General features: G+C 42.7%; 1 protein-coding gene across 1 annotated transcript in view; it reads left to right on the forward strand.

Moving 5' to 3' along the window:
- The first annotated feature begins 893 nt into the window (after positions 1–893).
- The window catches only part of LOC309714362 (NACHT, LRR and PYD domains-containing protein 3-like), a 40,347-nt gene continuing 23,017 nt past the window's right edge, over positions 894–18,223 (forward strand). The window contains exons 1-6 of the mRNA XM_082546751.1: positions 894–939; positions 4,548–4,858; positions 11,558–13,358; positions 13,458–13,631; positions 13,976–14,149; positions 17,012–17,185. Coding sequence (XP_082402877.1) covers positions 4,582–4,858; positions 11,558–13,358; positions 13,458–13,631; positions 13,976–14,149; positions 17,012–17,185 — 2,600 coding nt within the window. The 5' untranslated portion in view covers positions 894–939; positions 4,548–4,581. The remainder of the gene's footprint in view (positions 940–4,547; positions 4,859–11,557; positions 13,359–13,457; positions 13,632–13,975; positions 14,150–17,011; positions 17,186–18,223) is intronic.

An 18,223-nucleotide genomic window follows, 5' to 3' on the forward strand; every position in this document is an offset into this window, starting at 1 on the left:
CTCCTTCTGCCCTCCATCAGTGCCAACCCTGGTCTATGAGAAGAAGTCTGCAGGAGACCGTTACCGGACCTGTACAGGCCTTCGGCCGACTCGCCTACTTACCTCACTCACACACCAAACCACCAACCAAACACACCTTATACAAAAATCCACACTAACTATAACAGCAACGCTGCACAATTCCACTCTCACAAACCGGAGCCTGACTCTAGCTCGTAACCCGTTGCCCTCCAAACTTGTCACTTTTCATTGTTACACATCATTTAATTTATAGACATGGTTTGATGTCTTTGCACGCATGCTTGGATGGGTTGTTACCAACGTCTGGTGAGCATTTCACATCAGTAGCACCTTATACTTTTACCTCATCAGTGGTCTTTTCCCCTAAACCTGTGGAGCCCAAACAGAACGAGACTGTACCTTTGTACCAGCAGAACAGTCATATGCAGTACCAAATGCTGCAGTCTTTCCTCGGGAAACTGAAATATATTTACTTTAAAAATTGGTGACGTATTAAAGATTTATTTTACACACTGTGTTTATTTTAATGAATTCTATTCTATTTGTTATTTTCATGGAAAAGGTGGACCTCTTCTGGCTCCCTCCCTGAGCTTTTCCTGGTTTCTGTGTTGTAGGCTCCTCTAAGCATCATCGCTGTTTCAAGCCTGCAGTTTCAGATGATTCGGATTCATTAACCTACACACAGCGCTAAGAACAAAACTGATTATGTGTATAATTCTGTGTGCACTTTAGTTTGCACAGTCTGAGAGCGTTTGGTGTTGGTGAATAAAGGCCTCTGAAAGTGTCAGGAAATATGTGCCTTCCTGTGACTGCAGAGAGGAGGGGCTACACTGCACATAAGAGGTAGCTTTGAAAAGCTTTAGGACTTCCAGATCAGAATCCACTTCACAGCTGACAGAGCAGGAACAGAAAAACAAGGTGAGTGTTGGTCCACATTCTTCGACCTGGTGATATACTTCATGTTCTAACAGTATTTGTATTGAATAGACCTGTTTGTTCAGACTGATAGTAGAGTAAAATATTCAGATAGAACAAATGCCTGACAGATATGTATGGGAGCAGTGGTGACACAGGGGTGAAAGAGTCCTGTGACCACCCACTGTGGCAGCACACGTAACACTTACTGCTGGTCTTTATGCCACAGCTCACGGTGTAAGGCACATATATGCTTGCAAACTTCCATATTTTAAAGCTTGGTGCAAGGGGAAAAAAATCATGAATATAGAAAATTAATTGACAGTAAATTAGTAATATTACTGAAGAAAAGCACCACAATAAGTCTGCAGCTCCTGCAGGACGCCCAGGGAGCCTCCTCTTCCCTTTATTTTGTTCCTTTTTGTGTGGAATGTGATTATATCCTCTTAAAGTGCATAAGTTCAGGGCAGAAGTTTAAAAGGCAATTCCTACAATTGTTGAAGTGCCACAATAGTCCAATCAGTTACTGCCAGCATTCCTCCAACGTAAATGTGATAAGAATAAAGGAGGAAATAAAAGGCATTAAAGAAGGACACATGCAGATCTAAGACAGCACAGCTTCTGTCGTGAATGACAGTAACGATGGGGAGAAAGAGACTGACACTTTTAAATGTGATCAATTAGAACAACCAAAACACGTTTTATGTGGTAACATATATTTGAAGTCTTTGCTTCCATTTCTCATCAATTTAACCTCTTTGGAAACCCAAACATGTACAGTGAGGGAGTTTCAGACCCAGGTTTTAGTCAGGGGTGGGACTGAACTCACATGTACGCCTCAATCATTCACTTTACTGCAGTCTCACATTCACTAGCTGGGACCACATCCTCTGTAACGATGGGTGATGAGGGATGAGGAAGTGTGAACTGGTGCTCCGGTTTGGGGAAGGCAAAAATGACCTCATATTGAACACCTGTAAGTTAAAGGAAATGAGATTTCCAAAGTTTCTGGCCTCCCCTCCAGCCTGTGAACGCTTGTGGGGTGGACATAGGGTTGATATCAAAATCTAAATATCTAGGTTTATAACCAGATAACAAACTAGACTGCCAAATCACCTTTTCTTTTTTGTTAAGGGAACTAAGATCCATTGATATCTGCAGTAAAATGCTGCAGATGTTCTATAAGTCTGTGGCAGCAGGTGTGCTGTTCTGTGCTGCAGTCTGCTGGCAAGGAATCATCAGAAACAAGGATGAAAGGAGACAAACTAGTGAGGAAAGTGTTGGGATTCAGAGATTCTTTTATTGCTACCATATAATCTGCCTTATGAAGAATGTATTAATAACATGTTTTACAGTATCATTTATCAGTAATATTTCCTGCAGGGTTTATATTGCATTGAATATGTCTGTCATCACATTGACCTTTCTATTTTTATAGGTTGAGTTCATTTTATACACAATGCATGAATGTGCTTGGTTAGAGTTGATGTTCCATTCTAGAAGGTTTTAAGCTTCACTGGTGAGAGTGTCCAGATGATACATGCTGAGGGGAGATGAGAACATAGCAGGTTAATTGCATGCACGCTTACGATACACATATTAATCTAGTAGCAGGTCTGAGCAAAGGCCTAAGCATCTTCTGCTTCAGTTTGAGACTGGCTGCAAAGTACTCTACTTAGTGATTAATGACGAGGGTCCATTATTAGCTCTTAGAGATGCTGAGACCTGAAGTTATTACCATAAAAGGCAAGTAATGTAGAAAGGAGAAGTTATATGTCAGTGTAAGGTTATATGTACGTGATGTACCCTTGTCTGCACGGGTTGAACTTTTGTCCGTCTGTCACCATGTATTTTTGAACTGTATTGACGTAGGTGTGATATTTTATCCTATAAAACCAGAACCCAATGTATTCTTGTCAGAGCAAAACAATCCGTATGCTGACGGTTGGTTGTTCTCCTGTGATAATAAAACTCATCGTTTGATTGCACTTTTCCGGAGCCTCCGTAGTTTGTTGTCTGGTCTAAAGTTGATCGATCTCGCAGCAAAAGCTGGCTCTGTAATTAAAGCCAGACTGGACAAGCTGGGAGATGTGATGGAAAGATGCAAACTAAAGATGTTAGAAGCTTGAACAACTTTGATCACCCACTTTATAACATCTTTATGGAACAACATTAGTATTGGTAGACTCCTCTCTCTGTTTTAACGTGTGTGGGGGTTACTTTATGAGATTAAAATAAGGCATATTTGTTTCTTCCAGTCTGCTCTGTGATGTAATTTTCTAATGTGGAGTATGTGATTTTTGCTTTTTTTGTTCCTCCAGTACAAATGTCAGATTAAAGAGTTTTGTGATTTAAATCATTTTTCTGTGGCCATGATTGGAGGACTGAGAAGGAACTGTTACACTGAGGGAGGGGTTTAACTTTGATGGCTGCTATGTGATTCATCCAGCATTTGTGGTCATCTCCTTCTGTCTTAGGCAGCGCTGCGCGCTGAGGGTGAATGACCCTGAGGGCCTAGAAGTAAGAAGTTCACTCTGACCTGCAGAACCATTAGCTTTTTCAAAGAATGAAAGCATTAGAGATGGGTTTAATCCAGCCTTGTTTGTGCTCTGATGTCTTAGAGAAGGCACGGATAACTTTGAAGTTTTAGGGTTCTGTTAATACATAAAAACTAAACTGATGCTAATGGTGTGAATCCTGTAGATATTCTTCTTCTGCTTCACACTCAGTGCTTCTAGTTTCTCAAACGGAGCAAGAAAAGTGCAGAGTAACCCATGTACAGGCTAAAGAGCCTGACACATTTCTGCACTTTTATTAGTGTGTATGTCGAGCAGCCAACATGCTTCTAAGGAACCTTATCAGTTGGTGGTTAGGCCAACTCTGTATAACATCCTGTATTTAAACATCCTGTTGTAACCCTTCATTTCACACTTTTCACTGAAGCATTTTTAAGTGCTTGTTGGCTTAATTTTTCTTTTACAAAAGTATATAATTACAAACATAGTCAATTTAAACAATCTTGAATTAGTTTAGGGGTTAGTCATGGCATTACACTAAATTATCCAGGTATCTGGATTTTTTTCTTTGCATGGAGTTTCTTTCCTTCTGTGCCTTGTAGTTAGTCGTTTTTTAACCGCAAACCTTTTTTTTTCTTTTTTTGCAAGACAGCAAGGCAATGATCCAACACACACCGGCAAGTCCACTTATAAATGGCTCCAAAAACAAAAAGAGAAACAAGTGCTGCATTTGCTATATAAGTCATTTATATTTAGCAATTTCTATCATTTTTAAGGATAAAAAAAAAATGTCACGCTGTTGACGTAGAAGTCCCAAAAACACAAAAACACGTATCAAATACGACACGCTTTTCTTTAAAGGGTTAATCACAGCTGGAATTAACTGATAAGACCCCGAAATTCTCACACTCACACAGGTTTCGCCTTTAAATCAGCAAAATCAGCTTTCTTAACTCATGATATCAGCGATACCTAGGAACAGCCCTGGTGTGTTTCTGTGTTTTGTTTCTTTTCAAATTGAGTTGTCTATGAATGAATTAAAACACTTGTAATTACCGTGAGCATTGATAAACCAGAAAATTGTTGTTTTTACAGTTCTGACACCTGTTGAATCTTCATATGATAAAAGATGGCGACACATAAAGAAGTCCTTCTGCAGACCTTGGAGGACTTGGGAGGTGATGACTTCAAAAAATTCAAGTGGATACTGTGTCAGAAGGGGGCCATGGAAGGTTTCCCATCAATCCCAACAAGTCGGCTGGAGAACGCAGACAGGCTGGACACAGTCGATCAAATGTTCCAGACCTACTCAACCAATACCGTTAAAGTTACTAAAATGGCTTTGGTGAAGATTGACAAAAATGATCTGCTGAAAAATTTGAAAGACATAACCTCAGAACCCACAGGTAAATCAGGGAAGGATTAATAAGTGGGATATTACAAAGTTATTAAGAAAGAAAGCAATAAAAACATTGATTAGGTCACGTGATTCATATGTCATAACCATCCATAGCATTGATAGACACGCTGGTCCAGCCAAACACCAGAAATGAAATTACTGTCATGTTTATTGATGAGTTAGTCATGACCTTGAATCTATTTGTTCTTGTTTTCTATATGAGTTAATGCACAAGTGCAAGTTTGCAAGTTTGAATCACTGCCTTTTTAAACATGATTGTATTCTTTTTAAATATATTAATTAAATATATATTGCTTGATTAGGTTAAACTAATTGGGAGGGTGGTTTAGATGTCATTTAAAACTGTATAAAACCTACTAACAACATATGATTTTAAAATAGAGGATTTCCTAGTCAACAATACCCAGACCTCCCTCTCCCCAGCCATCACCTCCAGCTTAGTGAAGAGATGAAATCTCCACAGCATGTCCTGGGTCTGCTCCAGGCCTCATTCCTGTGGAACATGCCTGAGAGGCAGAGGCCAGTTGTCATGAACCGAAGTTCCATGCGCAAGCTGGACCCAGAAGCAGAACACACACACCAGGGTAGGAGGGAATAAAGAAAGCAAATTTATTATAACTAAAGGTGTCCCATGAGGGTAGCCGAAAAAACAACGTATGGAACCAGAAGAAACCGAGGGACTGGGGAGGTGAACTGCGCAGGGAATGCCGAGAGCGGGGCTGTGAGAAGCTGCAAAACAAAAGAGAAACAGATTACTGGGGTGCGGAAAAAAGGCAGCATACGAGGGAAGGTGGAGTATGCGTCTTATGGAGGTAGCCGGGCTGAGTGAACCAGAGGGGGGGGGGGCTCCAAAAGGGTCGAGACGGCGAGGCTGATAGTGCTTCCGAATCTCAGGCGGACAGGTGGACAGGCAGGAAGCTCGCAAAAACGCCAAGTTGTGATCTGAGTACACAGGGTAAAACAGAGTCAGTTCCAATGGACAATTTGTCATAAGGGTTTTTCCCGCAGGTGTACGTTACCGCTGAGAGGCGACTACGGACTGGCGTGGAGCAGCAGGTAGGGCAGGATTAAATAGTCCACCTGGTGATCGCCTGGGATGGGATGCAGGTGTGGGGTTAGCAGCCACGCCCGTGGGCGTGGGCATCCCAACAGCACCCCGGACGCCGGGCCGCGGCCCATGACACCAGTCACCTTTCTGAGAAAGCTTATTTCTCTCTGATGGACTGGTACAATGTCCGCATCAATCACTACTTGTTATTAATCTCTTCAATCTGTCATTGAAGAGAATGGCAACCTCAACATCGAAGTTTACCGGAAGCCCACACACATGGACCAGTACCTCCTCTTTGACTCCCATCACCCTCTGGAACACAAACTTGGAGTAATTAGGACCCTACACCACGGGGCAGAACATGTTCCCTCTAAGCCTGAAGGAAAAAAGAAGGAACACATGCATGTAAAGGAAGCACTCAAAACGACTGCACATGAACACAATGTAACAGTGCTGGTATGTAGGCCATCCCAATACCTTGCACTATTGTACTTACGTTACAGGATGACTCATCACTGACTGGTAAAACATCGGCCAATAGAAATGATTGTGAGCCACCCGTGTCCCTTAGTATTCTCCCGGGCTTCTGATCCCCAGGAAACCCTGTTAAGGAGACAAAACCATCAAAAATGAAGGGTTTAAAACACTTATCAGGTTCACTCGTGGTCATATTAGAGGGGCAGTTTAGCGACTTGACTAGGCCAACCCCTTTAGCTTGTTTTAATTGCTGGGGCACTTGTTTACGTTTAAGAGCCAAACACTCAGAAACTATAAGCTGTACGTTCCCTTGCTTTGGCTTCAAGTTCAAGATGAGCCAAATGTACCTTTAAACGTGCACCAACACTGGAATTACTGGATTCGACAGAGAAGGGCTCAAACCGTGGAAGAGAGGCTGGGGGTTTTCCCCCACCTGGTTTGACCACAATAGGTGTCACTGTCCCCTCCTCAGCACAATCCTCAGGCTGATCAGAGGTTTCAAAGACCGACGCTGCATCCCTAGTGTCCGCGTCCAAAGGGAACACACCTTTCCCAACCAACCCACTGACCACAAGAGACTTTAACTCGCTCTTCTTCATGGTCTTAGCCACAGGGATTTCATAATGCGCGGCAACAGCACATAAATCCTCCTTCCTACATGCATCAAGCTGGTCTAATGAAGGCTTAGCTATAAAATCACCCAGGCTAAACTGTGCCATATTCAAAATTTATCCCGGACGAGCCCCCACTTACTTCAAATACAACGAAGGCTTCTACAGACAAAAACATGGCTGTGCCATGGGCTCCCCTGTGTCACCTATTGTAGCCAACCTTTACATGGAGGAAGTGGAAAGGAAGGCTCTTGGCTCTTTCAAAGGAAGAGTACCCAGCCACTGGTACAGATATGTGGACGACACCTGGGTCAAAATCAAGACACAAGAAGTGGAATCCTTCACTGCGCACATTAACGCTGTGGATAAAAACATCAAGTTCACCAGGGAAGACACAAAGGATAACTGTTTGCCTTTCCTGGACTGTGCTGTGGACATTGAAGAGAATGGCAACCTCAACATCAAAGTTTACCGGAAGCCCACACACACGGACCAGTACCTCCTCTGTGGTCATGAAGTCATTTGAGCGCCTGGTTCTCTCCTACCTCAAGACCCTCATGGCCCCCCTCCTGGACCCCCTGCAGTTTGCATACAGAGCCAACAGGTCTGTAGATGACGCCATCAACATGGCCCTACACTTCATCCTGCAGCATCTGGACTCCACAGGAACCTACGCCAGGATCCTGTTTGTGGACTTCAGCTCTGCCTTCAACACCATCCTTCCAGACCATCTCCGAGGCAAGCTTTCCCAGATGAATGTGCCCGATCCAATCTGCCGGTGGATCACTGACTTCCTGACGGACAGGAAGCAGCATGTGAGGCTGGGAAAGAATGTCTCGGACTCTCGGACCATCAGCACCGGCTCCCCTCAGGGCTGTGTTCTTTCTCCTCTGCTCTTCTCCCTGTACACCAGCTGCTGCACCTCCACCCACCAGTCTGTCAAGCTAATCAAGTTTGCAGATGACACCACCCTTATTGGGCTCATCTCGGACGGGGATGAGTCTGCCTACAGGATGGAGGTTGAACGTCTGGTGTCTTGGTGCAGCCACAACAACCTGGTGCTGAATGCCCAGAAGACAGTGGAGATTATTGTGGACTTCAGGAAGCACACAGCCCCACTCCCCCCCATCATCCTGACTGACACCCCCATCACCTCTGTGGACTCATTCCGCTTCCTGGGTACCACGATCACTCAGGACCTGAAGTGGGAGCCCACCATCATCTCCGTCATCAAGAAAGCCCAGCAGAGGATGTACTTCCTGAGGCAGCTGAAGAAATTCAACCTGCCAACACGGACGATGATGCAATTCTACACCGCAATCATCGAGTCCATCCTCACCTCCTCCATCACCGTGTGGTACGCTGGAGCCACTATCAGGGACAAACAGAGACTGCAGCGTGTTGTGCGCTCTGCTGAGAAGGTGATTGGCTGTAGACTCCCATCTCTGCAGGACCTGTACACCTCCAGGACACTGCGGCGTGCAGCTTGGATCTCAGCTGACCCTTCTCACCCTGGATACAGTCTGTTTGACCTGCTCCCCTCAGGCAGGAGGCTCCGGTCCATTCGCACCAGAACCTCTCGCCATAAGAACAGTTTCTTCCCCTCTGCTGTTGGACACATGAACAATAAACGTACGACTGTTCCCACCACTAACACATGACCCTACGCTGTGTTCACTGCATCATTCCATGTTTTGGCACTGATCACCACCTGCACCCATGTATATATCTTTCTACGTAGCACTTTTAATTCTTATTCTCATGTATATATCTCATGTATATCTCATGCATATATCTTTCTACGTAGCACTTTTAATTCTTATTCTTACTTTTATTTTTTCATGTCTATTTAAGCGCAATTTATGACAGTATGTTTGCACTGAAGCACCGCAGCAATTTCCTAATGTTGTAAACCTGCTCAACATTTGGCAATAAAACCCATTCTGATTCTGATTCTGATTCTGATTGACGCCCATCACCCTCTGGAACACAAACTTGAAGTAATTAGGACCCTACACCACCGGGCAGAACATGTTTCCTCTAAGCCTGAAGGAAAAAAGAAGGAACACACACATGTAAAGGAAGCACTCAAAACGTGCGGCTATCCTAAATGGGCGTTTATAAAGTCAGCAAAGAGGCACAGAAAAGAAGATCAGACACCAGCGAGGGAGGATAAGAAAGACAGACGCAACAACATTGTCATCCCCTATGTAGCCGGTGTATCAGAAAAACTCAGGAGAGTTTTCTCCAAGCATGCCATCCCGGTGCATTTCAGACCCAGCAACACGCTCAGACAAAAACTGGTTCACCCGAAAGACAAAACTCCAAAACACAGACTTAACAATGTGGTGTATGCTGTACAGTGCAGCGAGGAATGCCCAGACCTCTACATTGGAGAGACCAAACAGCCACTTCACAAGCGTATGGCACAACATGGAAGAGCCACCTCCACAGGACAAGACTCAGCAGTCCATCTGCATCTTAAGGATAAAGGACACTCTTTCGAGGATGCCAATGTTCACATTTTGGACAGAGGACAGATGGTTTGAAAGAGGAGTGAAAGAAGCCATCTATGTCCACTGTGAGCAACCATCTTTGAAGAGAGGCGGTGGTTTACGACACCAACTCTCTGCCATCTATAATCCAGTTTTGAGTTCCCTCCCCAGACGCCTTAACGCCCACTCACATCCTGGGCCATCTGACCTCAGGAATTCGCATGATAAGGTGGAGCCAGGTTTCACAATCAGCTCACCCGAAACTCTGGCTGATTGGACCCACACCCAGTTTCACACCCTAGCTCAGGCGATTAGAGGATCATCAGGGGGTCCTTTTGTCCCTCTGTGGGGGGTTACTCCCACTAGGTTTATATCTGGGACTCTCCACCATTTGACCTTAGAACTGAAGAAGCTTCTCGGATGAGAGGTGAAACATCTTCAAGCAACTTAAAGAAGTTCAGACGCTTTTCTTTGCAAGCTCCTTTGACTACGATGACCTGGATGACTGAGAACCTTCACAGACAATCTCTAGCTCTCTTCGCCAGCATGTCTTTATCCTGTCTTCTTTCTCTCACTCCAACCGGTCACAGCACCCCAACCATACCCAGAGATACCTAAACACCTTCATTTTGGGCAGCAACTTGTCCCTGACCTGGAGTGAGTATTCCACCTTTTTCTGGCTAAAGACCAGGCTGGAAACCACCACCTGATCAAGCCAGCAGAACCACATCGTCTGCAAAACATAGAGATAAGATTCTGAGCCCATCAAAGTCAAAGCCTGCTGCCATCTGGCATGTCTAGAAATTCTGTCAATAAAAACTGGCAACACAGTTTAGCCTAACTCTAACACATTTTCACAAAGAACCTCCAACAGGATACTTCGAGGGACGTCATTGAATGCCTTCTCCAGGTCCACAATACACATGTAGATTGGCTGGGAAAACTCCCAGACACCCTCAAATGTCATTGAGAGGATAAAGAGCTGGTCCAGTGTTCCATGACCAGAAAAAACCCCATATTGTTTCTCCCATATCTGAGGCACTAATGGATGAACTCCTCTTTCCAATCCCATGACATAGACCTTGCCACAGAGTCTGACAAGTGTGATTCCCTTGTAGCTGGAGCACACCCTCTGCTGAAGTCCCACAGGCTAACCAAGCCCAGCAGGACTTCTTCAGCTTGATAGCTGTCTTCACCTTCAGTGTCCACCATCTATTTTGGGGATTACCACACGACAGGCACCAACTACCTTGCAACTGCAGTGTCTTGCAAAACTCCAGGTGTTGATCAGTTGACAACTCAGCTCCTACTCTTCACCTGAATGTCCAGAACATGTGGCCACAGATTCGATGATATGGTTACCAAATCAATCATAAGATAAGATAAGATAAGATAAGATAAGATAAGATAACCTTTATTAGTCCCACATATGGGAAATTTTGTCAAGGGTCATATACCTGTGACCTGTGACCTAGCTAAAACTAACAGTTTTGGCAGTATATCACTCTGGTGTGTCATTCAGGCTTTCTGGCATATCTAGAAGGTAGAGAGGGACAGAGACAGCTCTTTGTCAAGAGGCTAGCAGACATACCACTCTAGGTAGTGAATAAACACTTGATGAATTGTACCAGCATGCCCGACACAACTTTCCTGTTGATAATCTTGGCCATCATAATAAATTGAAATGAAAAGAAAAAGCAGAGTGAAAAAGGCAAGTTAAGTGATACGACACTTGATTCTTGATCATGGATTTTCTGTACAGTATCTACTCATTTGATTTGAGATATTAGGTAGACAGGCATGCTCTTTAGAGGTTTTTAAAACTAAGCTGAAGACATATTTGTTCACCCTATCTTACATGTCTTGATTCTATGCCTTCTAGTTTTTAAATTCTTACTGTTTTTAACTTGTATTGTGTTTTTTACTTGTATTGATATGTATCGCTTTTATTTATTTATCTTTTTAGTTTCAAATAGCTGTACAGCACTTTGTTTGAAAGCGCTGTATAAATAAAGTTAGTATTATTATTTAATATTTTTTTCTTCTTTCAGAGATTCAGAGATTATGTCAGCACAAGTTCAAGTCAAATCTGAAGAAGAGGTTACAGTGTGTGTTTGAGGGGATTGCTAAAGCAGGAAACAAAACAATTCTGAATCAGATCTACACAGAGCTCTACATCATAGAGGGAGGGACTGCAGAGGTCAGTAATAAACATGAAGTCACTCAGATTGAAACAGCATCCAGGAAACTAGACAGACCAGAAGCAACAATTAGACAGGAAGCCATCTTTAGAGCCTCACCTGGAAGAGATGAACCAATCAGAACAGTGCTGACAATGGGAGTGGCTGGCATTGGGAAAACAGTCTTAGCACACAAGTTCACTCTGGACTGGGCTGAAGGAAAAACAAACCAGGACATCCAGTTCATGTTTCCATTCACTTTCAGAGAGTTGAATGTGCTGAAAGAGGAAAAGTTCAGCTTGGTGGAACTTGTTCATCACTTCTTTACTGAAACCAAAGAAGCAGGAATCTGCAGCTTTGAAGACTTCAAGGTTGTGTTCATCTTTGATGGTCTGGATGAGTGTCGACTTCCTCTGGACTTCAACAAAACTAAAATCCTGACTGATGTTACTGAGTCCACCTCAGTGAATGTGCTACTGACCAACCTCATCAGGGGGAAATTGCTTCCCTCTGCTCACCTATGGATAACCACAAGACCTGCAGCAGCCAATCAGATCCCTTCTGACTGTGTTTGTATGGTGACAGAGATCAGAGGGTTTACTGACCCACAAAAGGAGGAGTACTTCAGGAAGAGATTCAGAGATAGGGAGCAGGCTGGCAGGATCATCTCCCACATTGAGACATCACAAAGCCTCCACACAATGTGCCACATCCCAGTCTTCTGCTGGATCACTGCTGCAGTTCTGGAGAATTTCCTGAAAACCAGTGAGGGTAGAGATTTACCCAAGACTTTAACTGATATGTACAGCCACTTCCTGGTGCTACAAGCCAAAGGGAAGAAGGGCAAGTCTAATGGCGGAGCTGACAGAGATTCATGGTGGAGTCCCGAAATCAAGAAGATGATTGAGTATCTGGGAAAACTTGCCTTTGATCAGCTTCAGAAAGGAAACCTGATCTTCTATGAATCAGACCTGACAGAGTGTGGCATCGATATCAGTGATGCTTCAGTGTACTCAGGAATGTTCTCACACATATTTAAAGAGGAGAGAGGACTGTACCAGGACAAGGTGTTCTTCTTCACCCATCTGAGTGTTCAGGAGTTTCTGGCTGCTCTTTATGTCCATCTGACCTTCATCAACTCTGGAGTCAACCTGCTTAAAGAAAAAACATATCAGTTGTCTAAAGTTTTCAGAAACAAACATACAGTTAAACAGTTTTACAAGAGTGCTGTGAAGAAGGCCTTACAGAGTCCAAATGGACACCTGGACTTGTTCCTCCGTTTCCTCCTGGGTCTTTCAATGCTGAACAATGAGAGTCCCTCACAAGGCCTGCTGACACAGATAGGAAGTATCTCACAGAATAATCAGGAAATAGTCCAGTACATCAAGAAGAAGATCAATGAGAACCTGTCTGCAGAGAAATGCATCAATCTGTTCCACTGTCTGAACGAACTCAGTGATTGTTCTCTAGTGGAGGAGATCCAACAGTCCCTGAGATCAGGAAGTCTCTCCACAAATAAACTGTCTCCTGCTCAGTGGTCAGCTCTGGTCTTCATCTTACTGTCATCAGAAAAAGATCTGAATGAGTTTGACCTGAAAAAATACTCTGACTCAAATTCAGAGGAGGCTCTTCTGAGGCTGCTTCCAGTTGCCAAAGCCTCCAAGAAAGTGCTGTAGGTGGAGTTATTAATAATTTATTTAAGTTTAAGTTAAGTTCCTAAAAAGTAAGAATTATTTCTAAGTCTGTGTATATTATTGCTTTTCTTTCTTAGGCTGAGGGGTTGTAACCTCTCAGAGAGAAGCTGTGAAGCTCTAGCCACAATCCTCAGCTCCCCATCCAGTAATGTAAAAGAGCTTGACCTGAGTGAAACCAGTTTGCCAGATTCAGGGATGAAGCTACTTTCCTCTGGACTGATGAGTACACACTGTACTTTAGGCAGTCTCAGGTAAGATCTTAAACACTGCAGATTTGTGTAATTTCTTTCATGTCATCTTTCTTGCTCAATGTCAAGGACACCATCATGACATCATAAATTTTAGTGTATAGTCCATATATATGTGTCCATACATGGATGTATCATGACAAACATTTGCAACAGATATTTTTTTTACTGCTCATCAGATGAATTTTTAAAATGAATAATTTATATCTAACAAATCATGTAATATTAAGCACACTCACAAAATGTGCACACAATTTAGACATCAGAAATCAGTACTTTTGATTTACCCAACACAGGGAGGGTTCATGTTAATGTCAGTGGAACTAAGTGTACTATTTTTCATTCAGTTTAAGGAGTTGCAATTTGTCAGAAATCAGCTGTAATTCTCTGGGCTCAGCTCTGAAGTCCAACTCCTCATATCTGAAAGAGCTGGAGCTGAGTTCCAATGACCTACGGGATTCAAGAGTGGAGAAACTCTGTGGTTTTCTGGAGAGTCAGAAATGCAGACTGGAGACTCTGAGGTCAGACACCTTGTTTTAGCTGAGCACTGAGATGAATATAATGTAACAATGCTTTACCTGATAGATGTCATCAGCAGTGTTGGTCAAGTTACTTGAAAAAAGTAATCAGTAACTAATTACTGATTACTTCCCCAAAAAAGTAATCCCATTACTTTACTGATTACTTATTTTCAAAAATAATTAATTACTTAGTTACTTAGTTACTTTTTAAAAACACGATTTACAACCTGAAGAGGTGATAAAGCGATAGATCTTTCAGCCCAATTCTATTTTTTCTGCATAATCCATCATACAAAATGTAATCAAATGGAAAAGTCCCTTTTTAAAACTTGTTTTATCAGTTTTAATCTTTTAACTTTATGCATCAAGCAAAAATTAAATTATATGCAACAGAATTCACATTCTGAACTGGAATACATGTCTACAAATGGCTTTTATTAGAACTTCTACTGAATGTGGGGATGTGAAAATTATATTTTAGCATGATCATGTGTCCAAGTTCTCACCAAGTAAATTGCATGCCAGCAAACACCTACTCTGAGGAAACTCACTCTTTCAATTAGATGCAAGTAAAACACAGCAGAAAATAAATAAAATCAAAGACTAGCGGTCCTTTTGCTCTATTTTCACCTGTAAAGCAGGAGTGGGGTAGGCGGAGGTTTACCCTGGTGCAGGTGTGCCGCAGCGGTCAGTGGAAGAATCCACGAGTTTCTCTGTGAATTTCCCATTACGTCGTAGCTAGGGATGGGTATCGAAAACCGGTTCTTGTTGAGAACCGGTTCCCACTGTTTCAATTCCTTGGAATCGTTTGCCACTTTTAAAAACGATGCCCTTATCGATTCCAGTCGCCCCGAATGACGTCATCACGTTGAGTAGCGTCTTTTACCCAGTAGGAAACACGGCGCCTGAGCGGCACAAACGCTCAAAAGTTTGGTTACACTTTATGAGAAAGGATGACAACAGGGCAACGTGCAATACTTGCAAAGTAGAGATTTCATCAAAGGGAGGAACACTACGAATATGAAAAAGCATTTGCTCAAAAAACACGCGATTGCTTTCAACGAATGTCGTGTTTTTGATCCGCTCCGGACTAGCGAAGCTCAACCCAGCAGCAGCGGTAGCGTTTCCACGTCCTCTCCCGTTAATACCGCAGGTAACTAATCAATTAGCATTGCATATTATGTTAGCGCGATTTACCTTATTACAAAACCTGCTATTACTGTGCGTTGCATTTAGATAACCATGATGAGAGAGACAGAGTCTGGCTGGCTCAGATGCTGGCAGTTCTCGCTGCAGTCTACCGGTAGCGTCTCCTTTCAGGCCAGAATAGACGAATGTCACCCAGCAGTGTCTAAGTTTGTGGTCAAAGGCTTGCACCCATTTGCCACAGCAGATGCCCCCGATTTCACTTTGGTAAGTGAATGTGTTTAATTGTAGGTGTAGCTGAGATATAATGTACGAATTGTGAATATTCTCAAAACTGTATTGTACATAGGTTATACTTTTTTATTGTGTGAACTTTATTTTTGTGGAACTAAGGTTCCGTGTGTTATTGTTGAAGTGGGACATTAATCAGTGTAACGCCACCTGCGGCCACATTGCGGGTGTGGGGTTTCCTAGCCAGAGCTGTACGGACTCCACACTGGGTGAGGAGAAGCCTGCTGCCGCTGTGTGACACTGATTTTGCTGCTGCACTCTGTTTTATAGGAATAAACCCTGTTTCCAGCCAGTCCGTGTCTGTTGTCACAACGCAGTCGACCATTTCACATCTGCTACATAGGCAGGGACATTACTGGATATTCTTGTGTAATTGCTACAGAATAAGTTATGTTAAACTTTGTTATTGCTACAGGAGAATATTTATTTTATTATTTTACATATACATTTTTTTCCTGGGGACCCTGTGACACCCCATTGAAGAGCCGTAGGCTGGATCTCTTAAGATCTCACTGTTGGGTTTGTAAGGCCATGTTACTCCTAAATTTCTATCTTGTTCAAAGAGAAGATATAAAACACAGTTCTAAGCTAATCGACTTTAGTGTTCTCCTTTTTAAAAAAAAAGAATCGATAAGAGAATCGATAAGGAATCGAATCGTTAAACAGAATCGAAAATGAAATTGGAATCGTTAAAATCTTATCAATACCCATCCCTAGTCGTAGCGCACTCGGTGCTTGCTTGGACGTTTAGGGTTTTTTTTTCACTGTAAAAATAAGTTTTCTTCCAACGCACAACAGACACTAATGTTTTTGTCACTTTTTATGGAATCAAACTCAAAGTAAGGTCCGTACTTCCACGCTTTAAACGCTGCATGCTCATGCTCTCTCCCGCACTCGATATATTATCCATTGTTGATCTGCACACAGCTGTTGTCACGAACATCGCACTCGCTTACGTCACTGTCATGAGACATTCTCGCAAAAAATCACGGTTTTAGTAACGCAGTAACGCAGCGTTCCTACGGGAAAGTAACGGTAATCTAATTACCGTTTTTTCAATAGTAATCCCTTACTTTACTTGTTACTTGAAAAAAGTAATCGGATTACAGTACTCTTGCTGAAGCATTTTGGATTAACTGAAGGCTTTTCAGGGAGTTTCTAGGACATCCTGATAATAATGAATTACAGTACTCGAGCTTAGAAGTGAAAACTCCAAAATACTCCAACACAATATGCTGTGAAATACATTGACTTAATGTGAGTAGTGAGTAGAGTTTCTCAAATACAAGTAAAGTCATCATATTTCCTTTGTTCGAAAACAGCTAGACTTCAGCATTTTTATTTTTTACAGATCGATTATGGAGCACTAAATGATTTCAAACATTAAACGTTGTTTAATAAACTAACATCTTTATTTATATACAGTTTATGGAACTGCTGCTTGTCAGAGATCAGCTGTGCTCTTCTGGGCTCAGCTCTGAAGTCTAATCCTGCACATCTGAGGGAGCTGGACCTGAGTAAAAACAATCTGCATGATCAAGGAGTGAATCAACTGTGTGGTTTTCTGGAGAGTCCACATTGTAGACTGGAGACTCTGAGGTCAGACACTGTGTATTACCTGTGCTGAGATGAATATGTTTTGTGTGTGTGTGTGTGTAGACGTTCAATTTACAGGAGAAAAAAATTTTTACAATCTTTTTTGGAAATCAAAAAACTTTGTTAATAGTTTAAGAAGCTGTTATACAATTTGGGTTTTGCAGTATTTTAGTTATTAAATTTATGCGATGCTTCTGTTTTCTAGTCGATATGCAGAAAACAACCCTAGAGACCAACTTTAAAAGAAATGCATAAGTCACCAGTGTGGTATTTACCAAGGAGATGCCCTGTCCCCACTGTTGTCATGCATACAGGGAGTGCAGAATTATTAGGCAAATGAGTATTTTGTCCACATCATCCTCTTCATGCATGTTGTCTTACTCCAAGCTGTATAGGCTCGAACGCCTACTACCAATTAAGCATATTAGGTGATGTGCATCTCTTTAATGAGAAGGGGTGTGGTCTAATGACATCAACACCCTATATCAGGTGTGCATAATTAGTAGGCAACGTCCTTTCCTTTGGCAAAATGGGTCAAAAGAAGGACTTGACAGGCTCAGAAAAGTCAAAAATAGTGAGATATCTTGCAGAGGGATGCAGCAGTCTCAAAATTGCAAAGCTTCTGAAGCGTGATCATCAAACAAGCAAGCGTTTCATTCAAAATAGTCAACAGGGTCGCAAGAAGTTTGTGGAAAAACCAAGGCACAAAATAACTGCCCATGAACTGAGAAAAGTCAAGCGTGCAGCTGCCAAGATGCCACTTGCCACCAGTTTGGCCATATTTCAGAGCTGCAACATCACTGGAGTGCCCAAAAGCACAAGGTGTGCAATACTCAGAGACATGGCCAAGGTAGGAAAGGCTGAAAGACGACCACCACTGAACAAGACACACAAGCTGAAACGTCAAGACTGGGCCAAGAAATATCTCAAGACTGGTTTTTCTAAGGTTTTATGGACTGATGAAATGAGAGTGAGTCTTGATGGGCCAGATGGATGGGCCCGTGGCTGGATTGGTAAAGGGCAGAGAGCTCCAGTCCCACT

Source organism: Aulonocara stuartgranti (genome assembly GCF_965226115.1).
Source record: "Aulonocara stuartgranti genome assembly, chromosome: 9".
Lineage (NCBI taxonomy): Eukaryota > Metazoa > Chordata > Actinopteri > Cichliformes > Cichlidae > Aulonocara > Aulonocara stuartgranti.